The sequence below is a fragment of the Cervus elaphus genome, chromosome 5, assembly GCF_910594005.1.
Source record: "Cervus elaphus chromosome 5, mCerEla1.1, whole genome shotgun sequence".
In the NCBI taxonomy this organism is placed as follows: Eukaryota; Metazoa; Chordata; class Mammalia; order Artiodactyla; family Cervidae; genus Cervus; species Cervus elaphus.
In genome coordinates this window covers 90886019-90900512 of record NC_057819.1, presented here as the reverse complement: position 1 = coordinate 90900512, position 14494 = coordinate 90886019, and the positions used below count along the sequence as shown (strand labels likewise).

Sequence of the window (14494 nt, the reverse complement as noted above, 5' to 3'; positions counted from 1 at the left end):
AAAAGAGAAGCGACTGCACTGAGATGCCCACCCACCACAGCTACAGCGTAGACCCTACTCCCCAAAACTAGAGAAAAGCCCCCGTAGCAATGAAGATCCAGCACAGTCAAAAAAATAAATAAAACCATTAAGAACAAAAAAGTTACCCAGAAATGCTCACGAGCATGTGAAAACAAAAAAATGCCCACATCTAAGGGCTACAAAGAAATACGGGGAAAAAAAAAAAATGGTTTTGATTGGCTGGGGAGATCGCAGAAACAATGTCTTCTCCTTTCAACATTAATGTAAGTTACAATAGTATTTGTGCAGTAAGTGAAAGACTTTCTTAAATCATAAAGAACAAAGAAATTCTAACAAGTTTAATTGCTATTAATCTCTGTAAAGTTACTAGAGAACTTCTAAATCCAAGTCGAAGTTTAAAAAAATGAGAGGGTTATATTAAAAATGTCCTTGCTTTAGCACATCACCCAACCGTGGGATCAGGTGCCTGAGAATCAGGCCCTAACATGCATAAAAACTAGCAATTAAGTGTTGTTCAATGCAATTAAGTCAATCGTGTATGTGTTTGTGTGTGTGTGTTAGTCACTTAGTCGTGTCTGACTCTTTGTGACCCCCATGGACTGTATGTAGCCTGCCAGGCTCCTCTGCCCACGGGATTTCCCAGGCAAGAATACTGGAGTGGGGAGTCATTACCTTCTCCAGGGGATCTTCCTGACCCCAGGGACCGAACCCAGGTCTCCTGCATTGCAGGCAGATTTTTTACCGTCTGAGTAACCAGAGAAGCCCCATGTATGTGTTTAGGACCTTTCAAAAAGAACCAGGGAAAGAACGCCTTAGGATTTTGATACATCTCACCTGGAATATGGTTAGAAATGGAAAATCTCAGGTCCTACCCAGAATTATTGGATCAGAACCTGCAGTGGTAACAAGGTGATTCACGCAGACCTCACAGATACCAGGATAAATGAAGACGACAAACTGGAGCTCTGAAATACAGTTCGAACCGCCCCCCCCCAACCACCAGCAAGAGGAAATTCTGCAGCTGAGCGCTGTACCAACGAGGTCCCATATCTGTCCCCAACGGATACCACACACACAGGAAGTGCACTGGTTAGGTAAAGTCAGTTTCCTCTTTAGAAAGAATTCAAAAGCTCCTGCTGCTGCTGCCGAGCCCCACTACGTTTTGTTTTGTTTCAGAACCTCAGAAAAAAAGGAAGTGTTTGAACACAAAGCAGTCAGAAGGCAGTGAAGGGAGAATCCATTTCCAAATTCACCTCCTGTCATTTCATTGCAAATGTGACTCCTTTTGGCTCACAGACTCCAGACCACCCCTGTTTCAAACGTGACACTTCCTCTGGCACCAGTTTCTTTTCCCAGAAATAGCTCTTAATTCAAAGCTACAGTCACCTTTAATTGAATCATGTAATTAATCAAGGTCATTCCTTGGGCTTTTATACAACTAATTTTAAAATGTGGACTTCACTGCTGAGTGAATTTCTTGGTCTTTGATGTGGCACCAGGGTCCAATGTGCTCACTGATAGCTCCTTCACTCGTCCCAAGAGGTGGGTCTGTATTGTCTACATTGAAGAAACATCTCAAAGAAGCCAAAAAACTTCCCTACAGCCTCCCGGTGCCAGAAACAGCATGACCCAAAGGTTCACGGTCTGCCCACTGCCCCAAGCTGCTTAGTGCATACAGACCCCGTTTTGTTTGTTTTTAAGTTATTTTTTCATTTTTGGCCATGCAGCATGTGGGATCTTACTTCCCCAACCAGGGATCAAACCCACACCCCATGCATTTGAAGTGCACAGTCTTAACCACTGGACTGCCAGGGAAGTTCCCCAGAACCCATTTTAAAGCATTCTGGTAAACCTGTAAGTTATGTGATTGGTTGAAGACATTTCCTGCTGCAATGTGTATTTGTCCTCCTTGCATAAAGAAAGGTGTGGCAGACAACCATTCAGGGCAAAACAACTGTTACAGTTTGTAACAAAGTAAATTTAAGAAGCATACAAATGATATACAACTTAAGATCTCAAAAAGGAAATGTAATATACATTATTTATATTGATTAACAATATTCAGAACCAATTTTCTACTAAAACTTCTAGTATAACAGACCGTTAAAACTTAGAAAGTTTCCACTGCAGTTGATTCTAATTCCAAAGCAACTTTTAAAGTTTTAACAGAAGTTCTCAAAAAGCCAATAAACTTATATAACAGTACAAAGCCATATAAAAGCTAGTAAAAGATACTTCACAGCCCTCCAAGACAGCAGGGACTGATAATGATTTTCCTCTAGACTTTAACTATTAAAATATCATAAAGCCTGTGTAGAATATGACTTAAGACATCTCTGGTCTTAAGTGGCAATATATACTAGCTCTGTCTATAACATAACATGCCTGTGTTTCAGGAAATGAAGTAACTGGAATCTCCTCTGAACCATGGATTTTCACGACTACAGAAGAAAAGAATTTTTATCCTCCAACTTTAATCTAAGAAGTTATGCTCCCAACTGTTTTGCTTATAGGAAACTAAAATTATTAGAGGCTGGCTTTAAATACTATTAGCTAACAAGAACATAGGAATCAAAAATAAAAGACAAAGATACAAAGTAGTCAGCTGAAACTGAAGAAGCTAACCAAAATGTTTCTTCTGGGTTCACAGGAAATGTACTGCATTAGCCATCTGTCTTTACACTAATACCAAGACATAAGTCATTAATAATAATAGTAATAATGATGGCAATAATAACAATAAAGCAGCCACTCCCACTTACTGAACATCTGTGTACCAGGTACTTATACCCATGTTCTCACTTAAATTCTACCACAGCCCTAGGAAGAAATCACCTGTAGGTGAGTGACCTATAGGAGTCAGAGAGATGAACCCGCCCACATCACAAAGCCAGTCAAGTGGCAGAAAATCTGAACTGTCTGCTTCTCGTATGGACTCATAAGCGCTCTTACATTTCCATGTCGCTCTTACAGTTAGGCTTTCTTAAAAAATGCTTACTAAACTTTTATTTATTTTTTTTTTTACTAAACTTTTAAAAGGAAAACTTTACTCTATCATTTGGCAGTCTATTACATTAATGGCCCCAGGGAGCCACAAACTATGCCTTGTGGCACTCAGATCCTTGTAGAGACCTCTCCCTGAAAATACAGGCTGGGCGGTGACTAGCGACGCAGTCATCCGTGCATCGTTACAGAGTGGAGCTGAGCTGTGCTGGCTCCAGGCCGCAGCCTCGAGATGACCTGGCAACTTCTGCTTCTGCACTTTGAGGGGTCTGAGCTGCCATTCACGAAGCATGGCTATCCTTCTTGAGAGACCAAGTGGAGAGGGGAGGAAAGTGGGAGGGGCGGGAGGAAGAGAGAGCCAGCCACGCCAGCATTCCAGCTGAGCCCTGCTACCACTTAAGGCTCCAAACAGGTAAGTAAATATTCCATCTTGAACATTCCAGCCTCAGCTGCCATCTGACTGAAATTACAGGAGAGCTGCCAGCAAAATCAGGAGAACTGCCCAGCTGAGCCCCAGTCAGTCCCCAGAACACTAAGCAAGTGACTGCCTTTTAAGCCATTATGCTCTGACATAGTTTATCATGTAGCAACAAATAACCAAATCATGACAAAACAAATGTTTAATTCGTGATTATCTGCATTAGCGAATAGGGTGCATATAATCAAGGCCACGAACGATCTAAAAAGAATGTCTGCAAAAGTACCCCCACAACATTCATAAAGGCACTCATTCAATATTTATTGAGCTTTAGTATGTGCCAGGAACTGGGGTTATAAAGATGAGTAAACCATGATCCTGACCTCAGAAAACTGTGTCATTCTAGTAAAGGAGATAGTTGCATGCCCACGAAACTATAGTAAAAAAGTATTAAGTTCTTATGTAAGTGGGACAGCCACAAACTGCCATCAGAGCTCAAAAAGGCCATTCTGCTGGAAAAGAGAGGAGACGTTTCAAGAATTAGTTGCCAGGGGAGAAGTAGGGGAGGTCACCCTGAATAATAATATAGTGGTATTAGTTCTACAGCTAATGTTTATTAAGCAGTTCATAAGTCCCAGGCACTGTGCTAAACATTTTAAATACATTTCTCCCTTTAATTCCCACAGTGGCCAAATAAAGTAGGTCCTATCCTTATCCTCACTGTACAGATAGGAAAGTGAGGCGTTGGGAAAGTTAAATGTCTCAAGGTCTTATGACTAATAGAGGCAAATGCAAATAAAGTAAAATAACTGCAAATATAAATGCTTCATGGATATCCCTCAATAAGAAAAGCATGGGACTTCGCAGGTAGTCCAGTGGCTAAGACTGCATGCTCTCAATGCAGGGGCCTGGGTTTGATCCCTGGTCAGGAAACGAGATCCCGCAGGCTGCCACGAAAAGATCAAAGATCCCACATGGCACAATTAAGACCCTGCGCAGTCAAATGAATAAATATTAATAAATATTCTTAAAATAATAAAAGCCTGTCCTGGGAACTCCCTGGGAGTCCAGTGGTTTGGACTTGGTGCTTTCACTGCGAGGGCCCAGGTTCGATCTTTAGTCAGTGAACTAAGCTCCCAGTGGACTCCCTCCACACACAAAAAACACCCAAAGCCTGTCCTACATTTGTTTGGCTTTTGAGATCACAAATTAGTCATATAATTTACCAGGTTTCTAGTAATAAGAACAGTTCTTCTCTATCAAAATTAAATTTACATCACACTCTATCTTGAAAAAGAGCAATCCTAGACAGAAAGAAACTGGGCCCTTCTGTGACACTCACACACTTTTTAATTAAGCTCCCTGAGTTTAGCATTATTAATTCCAAATGCTTTTATGAATTCTCTTTCTTACTATATTTCAAGTGAGTTTGGACTCAACAAGCAGCTTTCAGGGTGCTGTGTTTAAAAACAATTTGTGAAGACTTGTTTGAGAAAAGATGACTAAAAAGCCAATGTAAATATGTGGTCTTGTGCACACAAATATATGTGCGGCTTTCTTCCCCTTAGTGGTTGATTCTTTAGTTTTGCTTCTAGAGCTTTGCTTCTGTTTTGTATTTTGACATATCTGAGTCAATACTTTTCAGCACACCAACAAATGCTCTATAAGTACCTAGGTAATTTTAATTAACCTCTGGATTAAAAATTAGACTGTACATGGGAAATTTGTCATAATAAATGCTTATAACAGTAACCAAAAGAAAAAAGCAGATATAAAGTTGCATATACAGTAGTTTTTCAATTTGACAAAATGTCTAGAAGGATACACCAAAATGTTAACAGTGGTTGTCTGTAAATAGAATTATGAGTTATCTTCAAACTATTTCATCTCTTTTTAGGTTTCTCCAGCTTGGGATTTAACCTTTTCTTAGGACACTATAATGGATTTCCCAGGTGGCTCAGTGGTAAAGAATCCGCCTGCCAAAGCAGGAGACATGGGTTCGATTCCAGGGTCAGGAAGATCCCCTGGAGAAGGAAATGGCAACCCACTCCAGTATTCTTGCCTGGAAAATTTCAAGGACAGAGGAGCCTGGCGGGCTACAGTCTAGGGGGGTCACACAGAGTCTGACACAACTGAGCGCACACACACACAGGACACAAAAGGAATATTTTAAGTAATACTGCAGTAACAAATTATTTTCAAACAGATTTTTGGACTGTTTTGAAAATGGGTAACAGAGGGGAAGTGGGAGATAAAAGAAGCAATAGTAGCTTTCTTTTCTTTGCCGAGCTACTAAGACTTCCTGCCCTGGTTTTCTGAAATAACTTTTATTTTTCCCTGCACTGAGGTCTCCACACTGAGTGTTAAGTACGCTCTGTGTTTTCAAATCCTGTGGGAATAATGATCTACGGAGAACCTGGTATGGTACATTAGGAATACCAAGGTTTCTAGTTAAGATCCTCAAAAAAACAGCTGAAATCAACTATTTAAAAGTTTGGAAACAGCTTTCCCAGGCGGCTGCTGAAGACGATGGAGAGTCCTGGGGCTCGCTGGCCGAGGCCGCCTCCTGGGCCGCCTGGCAACAGTCGTGGCCAAGTGGGTGCTTCTGGGCCGGAAGGCTGCGGCCCTGCATGTGAGGGCATCAGCGATGCTGACAACTCCCACAGAAGGACGCGGAAGTGCCCGGCCTTTCTCTGCAAGCAGATGAACACCAGGCCCTCTGGGGGCCCCGACCACTTCCGAGCCCCCAGACACACCTTCCGGCAGACAGCGCAAGGCAGGCGGCCCACAAGACCAAGCATGGCCCAGCCGCTCCGGGCCGCCTCAAGCTGTTTGATGGGATCCCGCCACTCTATAAAAGGAAAACGCCTATGGTGGTTCCTGCTGCCCTCAAGCTTGTACGTCTGAAGCCTATTCCGAAGTTCGCCTACACCTAAGGTGTCTGGCTCATGAGGCTGGTTGGAAGTCCCACCAGGTGGTAACAGCCACCCTGGAGGAGAAGAGAAAGGAGAAGGCCAAGACTCACTGTCGGAAAAAGCAGCAGCTCATGAAGCTGTGGAAGCAGGCTGAAAATTCAGAACACAGGGAAGGAAACTGACAGATTCACAGAGGTCCTCAAGACTCATGGATTTCTAGTCTGAGCCCAATAAAATTGACTATTTATTCTTCATGCTTGGCCTGGCCTGCCCTTCCTCCATCGCCACCCTAGGATGTGGGGGACCCCTAGGGGCTGCCATCCAGGTGCCACAAGCAGCCTGGGCCTTAGAAGACTGGGTATAGCCAAGGGGCCTTAGTCACTGCTATTTAAGAAGCATGCATGCTCAGTCATGTCCGATTCTTTGCAACCCATGGACTGTAGCCTGCCAGGCTTCTCATGTCCATGGAATTTTCCAGGCAAGCATACTGGAGTGGGCTGCCATTTCCTACTTCAGGGAATTTTCCCGACCCAGGGATCAAACCCACGTCTCTTACGTTTCCTGCAGTGGCAGGTATATTCTTTACCACTGTGCCACCTGGGAAGCCCAGCTCTTTAAGAAAGGCCTTTTAAAAAGTGGAGGCAAAAAAAAAAAGAAAAGTGGAGGGCTGTGCAGGCATCATTTGGGACCTATTCGTTCATGAGCTTTAGGACATAGTTGGAATAACCAGTGCAGTTGCAATACTGGCAAAAGTGAGCTGGAAGACTTAATTGGAAAGGATCCCACATCGATGCAGGGTGTGTGTTTAAGGTTTCCACGTGGTCGGATACTATACTCTGCACCTGTTAGGATGTGAGAGAATGCTTGGGCAGCACAGGTCTGGGATTTTTTTTTTTTTTTTTCATTTATTTTAGGTCTGGGATTTTAAAAAAGAGTTTATGGAAAGGAAGTGCAGTCAAGTGGTCACAGGCATCCCCTTTGTGTCTTTCCTATATTTTGTGATCCAAAACTAAGAGATTATTTTTAAAGAAAAAAATCTGAAAACAAAATACCATGAGAGACAAATGGTTGCATTAAATATGTTTAAGACATGCTAAAACAAGTGGTGGCTTGAGATTGTCAATTAATCTCCTGTCTGTCATTGTATAACTGTCTAACAAACCCATGCAATTTCAAACAGCATTTTAATCTTGAGGCTAGGGCTTCCCTGGTGGCTCAGTGGTAAAGAATCCACCTGCCAATGCAGGAGACACGGGTTCCATCCCTGACCTGGGAAGATCCCACATACCAAAGCCCAGGTGCCACAACTGTTGAGCCTGTGCTCTGGAGCCCAGGAGCTGCAACTACTGAGCCCGCATGCTGGAACTACTGGAGCCCACACTCCAAGACAAGAGAAGCCACAGGTGAGAAGCCCATGCACCAGAACTAAAGAGTAGCTCCCACTCCCCAGAACTAGAGAAGGGCCCTCCCAGCAATAAAGACCCATCACAGCCAAAAATAAATAATAAAAATAAAATTACTTAAAAAAACTTGATGATAAACCACAACAATTTACCATAACACATCTAAGGGTTAAATCGGCAGAGAGCTGATGAAGTGTTAATGGTACACTCCAAGGCCCTGTGCCTCAGTGTTTAATGTGCATACGCATCACACCCAGCAATACTGTTAAAGTACAGATGACTATTCAGGAGGCCTGGGTGGGGCCTGATTCCTGCATTCTTCATCAGCTCTCAGGTCAGGATGCCCCTACTGTAGTCATAGACCATGCTTGCAGTAGCAATGATCAAAGGGACACCCACTGGCCAGAGCTGGGCAGGGTCCTCACCAAACAGTACCTTAATTAGACACCAGGATTGGCCCATTATTCTGAAAGAGCAGAGATCTGCTCTGGTCAGCACCCTCTGAGACACTGAATCTCACTAATTAGAGGCATGTGATGGCCAACACATTTATTTTATGGAGTGAAATATTAACTGTACACGGATTGGAATATCGGTATTTCTACCATCTCCAGTACCTCAAACTGACCCCCCCTTTGATAAAGTACAAAGATGGAGTTTCTGGACCTGCAAGGCTTAAAGATGAGGCCCTGGACTATGCAATGTCATCACTGACGTCACTCCGTGAGGCATCTCTGACTGGCCAGCTGACAAGTGACATCCTAATCAGCTATCTCTACTCACAACAAGCAGGAAAGTCAAACCTGTAGAAATAAACAAGGGATGAAGAACACAATGGAAGTGAAATCTGAAAACGAATACACAAGAATTTAGATTTCTCCTATTTGTTTTGTTTTGAGGCGGAAGTCTAATGATTAGCCACAGAAGGAAAAGTTTACATCTGTGAGGGCAGTGGTCTGTTTCCCTGACCACAGTATTTCTAGGACGTAGAAGTATTTCTGACCCACAGGAGGCACCCAATACATATTCATCAAATGAATGAACAGATAAGTATTCAAAGATGGTGGGAGTTGATTTCCTTGGCATTTACATCTTAATACCAAGGATTCCAGGGAGCTATATAGAACTATTCTTAATGATTTCAACATCAGTGAGGCCAAGTTGACTGTAAATATCATCTGATTTCCTGAAGACAATAAAGTTGTCTAATGTTTAACACATTCAAACAGTAAGAGTTACTGAGTATACTTCATTCCTACACAGAACTTCCTTTTCTCTGAAGACAGAGGGTAAGGCTTCAACTTAACCACAAGAGGAGAAACTGCTGCATGCTGGCAGTTGTTTTTGACTCGAAAAGATTGACAGTAAAAGAGGTTACTCTTGTTCCTTCTAAACTTTCAGACATGATTTCCTAACAGGAGGCAAATTTCATGAGACATTTTTAAAGGGTAAGAAACAAAAACAAAGATAAAGAGTATGCCAAGAGTTCTTGAGAACGTTAAACAAAGCGCTACCACATGACCCAGCAATTCCTAAGTATATTCTCAAATATACAAATATCCAAACGGAAATTCATCCATGAATGTTCACAGCAACATTAGTCATAATAGCCAAAAAGTGAAATCAACCCAAATGTCTATCAGCTGATGGATGGAAACATAAAACGTGCTTTATCCACAAAATATTATTCAGCCACAAAAAGAACTAAAGTATCGATACATGCTACCCCATGAATGAACTTGAAAACATTATGCCTAAGTCAAAGAAGCCAGTCGCAAGGGGTCACATTCAGTATGGTTTCATTTTTATGACATTTGCTAAATAGGCAAATCCAAAGAGAGACAGAAAGCATTTCTTTTTTGGGGTGATGAAAAGGTTCTGGAAACAGACAGTGGTGATGGTTGCACAACTTTGCAAATACACTAAAAACTGCTGAATTGTACATTTTAAGGTATGGATTGTATGGTCTGTAAATTATACATCAATTTTAAAAATTCTATAAGGAAGTAAAATCAGCAAGTAAAAAATATATACGAAGGGAGCATCCTTTTTCTCTGCTCTCTCATTCATCCCCCACACAAAATCTTTGACTGAAAAGCCATATATTTTATGTAGTTATTCTGAAAATGACTGGAACCCTAAAAATATCCTAACCACTAAACAAAAGCAGCTGCTTATTTTGATAACATTTTTGTAACACAGATCCTCCTTAGAGTGCAAGTTGATAGAGGACTTATTCTTCAAATCCAAACGTGTGCAAGCCACTAGAAAGAACTCTGAGAGAGAATTAAAGCTTTTATTGGGTTGACGAGAAAGTCTGTTCAGGTTTTTCCATATGATCTTACAAACTTTTTGGCCAGCCCAATAGAAGCAGAAGCCACTGGAACTGGCACAAAACACATTTCAGTTCACACAAGTGAACTACCATATTACTCAGTCTACTTGGAAGGCAATGTTATTGAGAATCTAAGCATAACGGATGTTCTCTTACTGTTTTCTGCTTCAAGCCCGAGACAATGGGCCTCCAAAACAAAACGAAACCCCACACCAAACTCCACTAAATTATAGGGAAGTGTGTCCCGTATTTAAATTGCTGGACATAGAATTTTAAAGAATGTAGGTTTGGAAACTCAGAATGAGATCATACTGAATTGTTTTAATGTGTTCAATAACACATGAGAAATTAATAAGTACTACTCCCAGGTGCTAAGCTCATTCATTCATTTAATATCAACTCTGGGTGTGCATTTAGTTTCTTAGTTGTGTCCAACTCTTTGTGACCCCATGGACTGTAGTACACCAGGCTCCTCTGTCCATGGGATTCTCCAGGCAAGAATACTGGAGTGGGTTGCCATTTCCTCCTCCAGGGGATCTTCCTGACCCAGGGATCGAACTGGTGTCTTCTGTGTCTCCTGCACTGCAGGTAAAATTCTTTACCCACTGAGCCATCAAGGAAGATAATATCAACTCTACTGTTTCTTAATTGTTGATACACTTAAACAACAGTCTCATTCATATATAAGATATCTTAACTGGCTGAAACATTAATCATATAATAAGAGATACTTAAATCTCTATTTAAACATACCCTAGATTTAGAACCTCTGTTTCATAATAGCAGAAGGAATAATACAGATGTTGTGAAGTGGAAATCAAGATGAATGTATTGGAAGGCCTTAAAAAGTATTCATCAAGTCAGGATCACCATACCTAGATTTCCCTCTCAGATTTGCTACTAAACTACAAATGATGCCTGGCCTTCATTTAAAAATCTACAAGAATTTTAGGACTTCCCTGATGGCACAGTGGATTAGAATCTGCCAGCCAACACAGAGGACACTGGGTCGATTCCTGCTTCAGGAAGATCCCACATGCTGCAGAGCAACTAAGCCACAACTACTGAGTCTGCATGCTGCAACTACCGAAGCCCTCTGGCTCTAGAGGGCTATGCAACATGAGAAGCCACTGCAACTGAGAAGTCTGCAACTAGAGAGCAGCCCCCACTTGCCGCAACTACAGAATGCCCAGGCAAAGGCAACGAAGACCCAGCACAAAAGCAATGAAGACCTGGCAGAGTCAAAAGTGAAAATAAATTTTTAAAAAACCTACAAGAATTTTAAAATGTATAAAACCTCAAGCATGTTGAGTAACCTTAGTGATGAGAATACCCAAAGGCACTCATCACAGCACTATTCAACTAGTTGTAATTTTCAGATTCTTTGCAGCATGAGCGCTACTAGGATGACCAAATAGATTAGTGACAAGCGTGATGAAGAAAAATGCCACTCACTCAAATGATTCCACTCACCTGGAATCCCACTGATTCAAAAAGCACTTATTAAGCACCTGAATTAAGTTGCTCGAGGATTATCTGTCCTACTACACACTGGCCGCGGGTTATATCTTTTCCCCTATATGTTCCAGGGTGTGGAAAAACCATGTGGCTTTCCTATATCTTTGAGGACCAGGTCCCCACGGAGCAGATAACTGCTGTCACTTGAAAGTATATTTAGCTCCTCCTCTCGACACGTCTGTCTTTAAATCTGTTTTTCCATTTCCCTACACTTTTGTATCCCATCCCTCAAGGGTTTCATTTTCCTTCCTTGCCCTTTCCACACAGTTTCACTTTAAAATCCAAACTCGCTAGAATGGGATCCCGCTAAATTTTTTTTTAATGCATTCAAGATCATAAGAAATATTAAAGACTACTTTCAGACACTAATTCCATTCATTTAGTGTTAACTCTGCTGCTTCGCCTCCCGTCTCTGTCCCTCTCTTTAGTCCTTCCCTTCCACGGCCCATTTTGCCTCCAGTTTGCGCTCTCCCAACTCACTGCCCTACATTTTCCTCGAGCTCTCTAAACTCAATCTCCATCCACAAGGCAGGTTTTCCAAAGAACCTCCACCGCCCCCAACTCTCGCAATCTTGACCACTCTCTGCAACGCCCTGGGTTTCTGCTGCGATCCCTGACTCCCCCCAACCTCGCAGTCCTTCGCAGCCCCAGCATCGCCCCACACACAGCTTAGGAAACACCTCTCACACCCTCCCACCATTCCCCAAACGCGTCTCTTCCTCTCAAGACCCCCTCCCCCCACCCATCTCAGAGCCCACCTCCCCCTTCCTCACACCCAGCCAGGTCTCCAGCGCCTTCAAAGCCGCTTCCCTCCTCCCTTCAGAGTGTCCGGACACTCCCGCCCCCCGCAGCCTTCCCTGCGCTCGCCCACCGCCGGGCACCCCGCGCCCTCCCTGGGGCCCACAGCGCCCCGGCGGGCGCGGCCCTCCGACCTGCCTCCGCGCCTCCCGCAGCCCCTGCAGCCTCTGGCTCAGCTCCCGGCGGTAGCTCTGCGCCGCCTCCACGCTCTCGCGGGCCTCCTGCAGCAGTAGCTCGGGCTCCAGCTCCATCGTCCCCTCGTCCGGCCGCGCGGCCGGCAGCGGCGGGCGCGGTTCCCGACTGTCCCAGGCGCCGCCGAGCGGCCGGGTACCGCCGAGGGCAGGCGGAAGCCCCGCCCCGCCCCGCCCCGCGGAGGCCTTGATTGACAGCGGCGCGAAACCCGCGTCAGGGTCCCAGCGCCGCCTGTGTCTCCCGCCCGGCGGCGCTCCAGCGCCTCACCTGGCCCGCGGGCGTTCCTCCCAGTCCGCGTGGAGCCAACGAAGGATTAGTGACTGCACCTCGCGAAGTGCTTCGCACAACTTATCTCCTTCTGGCGTTTCACTGCCAGGCCTTCTTACACCTCTATTCCACAGAGGAGGAAAGACAGGGACAGAGGGAGGAATCAATTTTCTCAAGCCGTCGGGATTTCAACCCCAATGGCTCTTATTATTTTCAGTTCAGTTCAGTTCAGTTCAGTCGCTCAGTCGTGCCCGACTCCTTGCGACCCCAGGGACTGCAGCATGCCAGACCTCCCTGTCCATCACCAATTCCCGGAGTTTACTCAAACTCATGTCCATTGAGTCAGTGAACGAGCATTCCTGCAGCGGCCAGTGGTTTAAGAGGTTACCGTGAGCCAGTCACCAGGCTCAGAGGGATCACCCACCACCCAGAAGCTCGTAGTCTTATAAATGAGTCAAGACGGAGGCCTAAGCGTGGGCCCCCCGGTAGGTACCTCAATCCTGCCAGAATTCCAAGACAAGCTTTTTCTGTACCGGCCAGCTAGTGAAAATGTGGAGCTTGGCTGGCCATAAGGCCTCCGTTGCAATATAGTAAGTAAGTGGGCGTGACCATGTGCAACTAATAATTATGGACACAAATTTGAATTTTACCTAATTGTCATGTGTCACAAAATATACTTTGCATCTTTTCTCAACTACTTTGAAAGGTAAGAAACATTCTTCATTCAGGAGGCCAATAAAAACAGGTGGTAGGTCAGATTTACACCATGGACAGAGGAAACTGGAGGGCTACAGGCCATAGGGTTGCAGAATCAGACACTACTGAAGTGACTTAGCACACACCACATATAGTTTCCTGACCCCTGGCCGAGTGTGGTAGACTTGCTTTCCCTCAGAAATAGACTGCCTCAAGGTTACACAATGAATCTGTACTAGAGGCTAGATTTCAGTTTTCCTGGGCCAGACTCTCCTGTTCTTTCTACCATACTGTTTTGTGCTAAGTAAATGACACTTGAGATTAGAGAAGTTTAGAAAAGGAACGCACTTCTGGAGAAAGTGGGAAATTATCCTAAACTAGCCAGGCACTCCACAGATGCTCAACAAGTATCTGTGGAATGAATCAAGGCATTAACTAAACAAAAAGGAGTCAGGAAAGGCACCCCAGGTAGGACAAAACCAAGTGGGGAAGGATATAAGGCAGGCAGGAATCTAAGTGGATTCTGTAAGGAAGGAGGAACAGACCACTTTGACTGGAGAGGAAGGACTGAAATACATCGAGAGATGAAGTTGAGCAAAGTAAGGGCCATGGAGTTCAGGTTAAGAAGGTTAACAGGTACTCAGAAAATCTCCAGAAGATCTCAACTGGGTTCGATCCCTGGATCAGGAAGATCCAGTATTCTTGCCTGGGAAATCCCATGGATGGAGGAGCCCGGCGGGCTACAGTCCATGGGGTCCTAAGAGTCACACATGACCTAGCGACTAAACCACCACTGCCAAGTACATCAGTCAAGTGGGAGAAGTGTGTATTCCAGAATAACAACAGTGATGGCTATCAAGAGAAAATGGTATAATATTGGGGAGAAAATGACATCTTCCATTTTTCTCCATGTACTGAGTACATGTCA

General features: G+C 44.0%; 1 protein-coding gene and 1 pseudogene across 1 annotated transcript in view; one reads left to right on the top strand and one right to left on the bottom strand.

The window, feature by feature from the left end:
- The window catches only part of CRLF3 (cytokine receptor like factor 3), a 41602-nt gene extending 28839 nt beyond the window's left edge, over positions 1–12763 (bottom strand). The window contains exon 1 of the mRNA XM_043903109.1: positions 12546–12763. Within this exon, the coding sequence (XP_043759044.1) occupies positions 12546–12662 (117 nt within the window). The 5' untranslated portion in view covers positions 12663–12763. The remainder of the gene's footprint in view (positions 1–12545) is intronic.
- Positions 4941–6582, top strand: LOC122695663 (annotated as a pseudogene).
- Positions 12764–14494: the final 1731 nt, after the last annotated feature.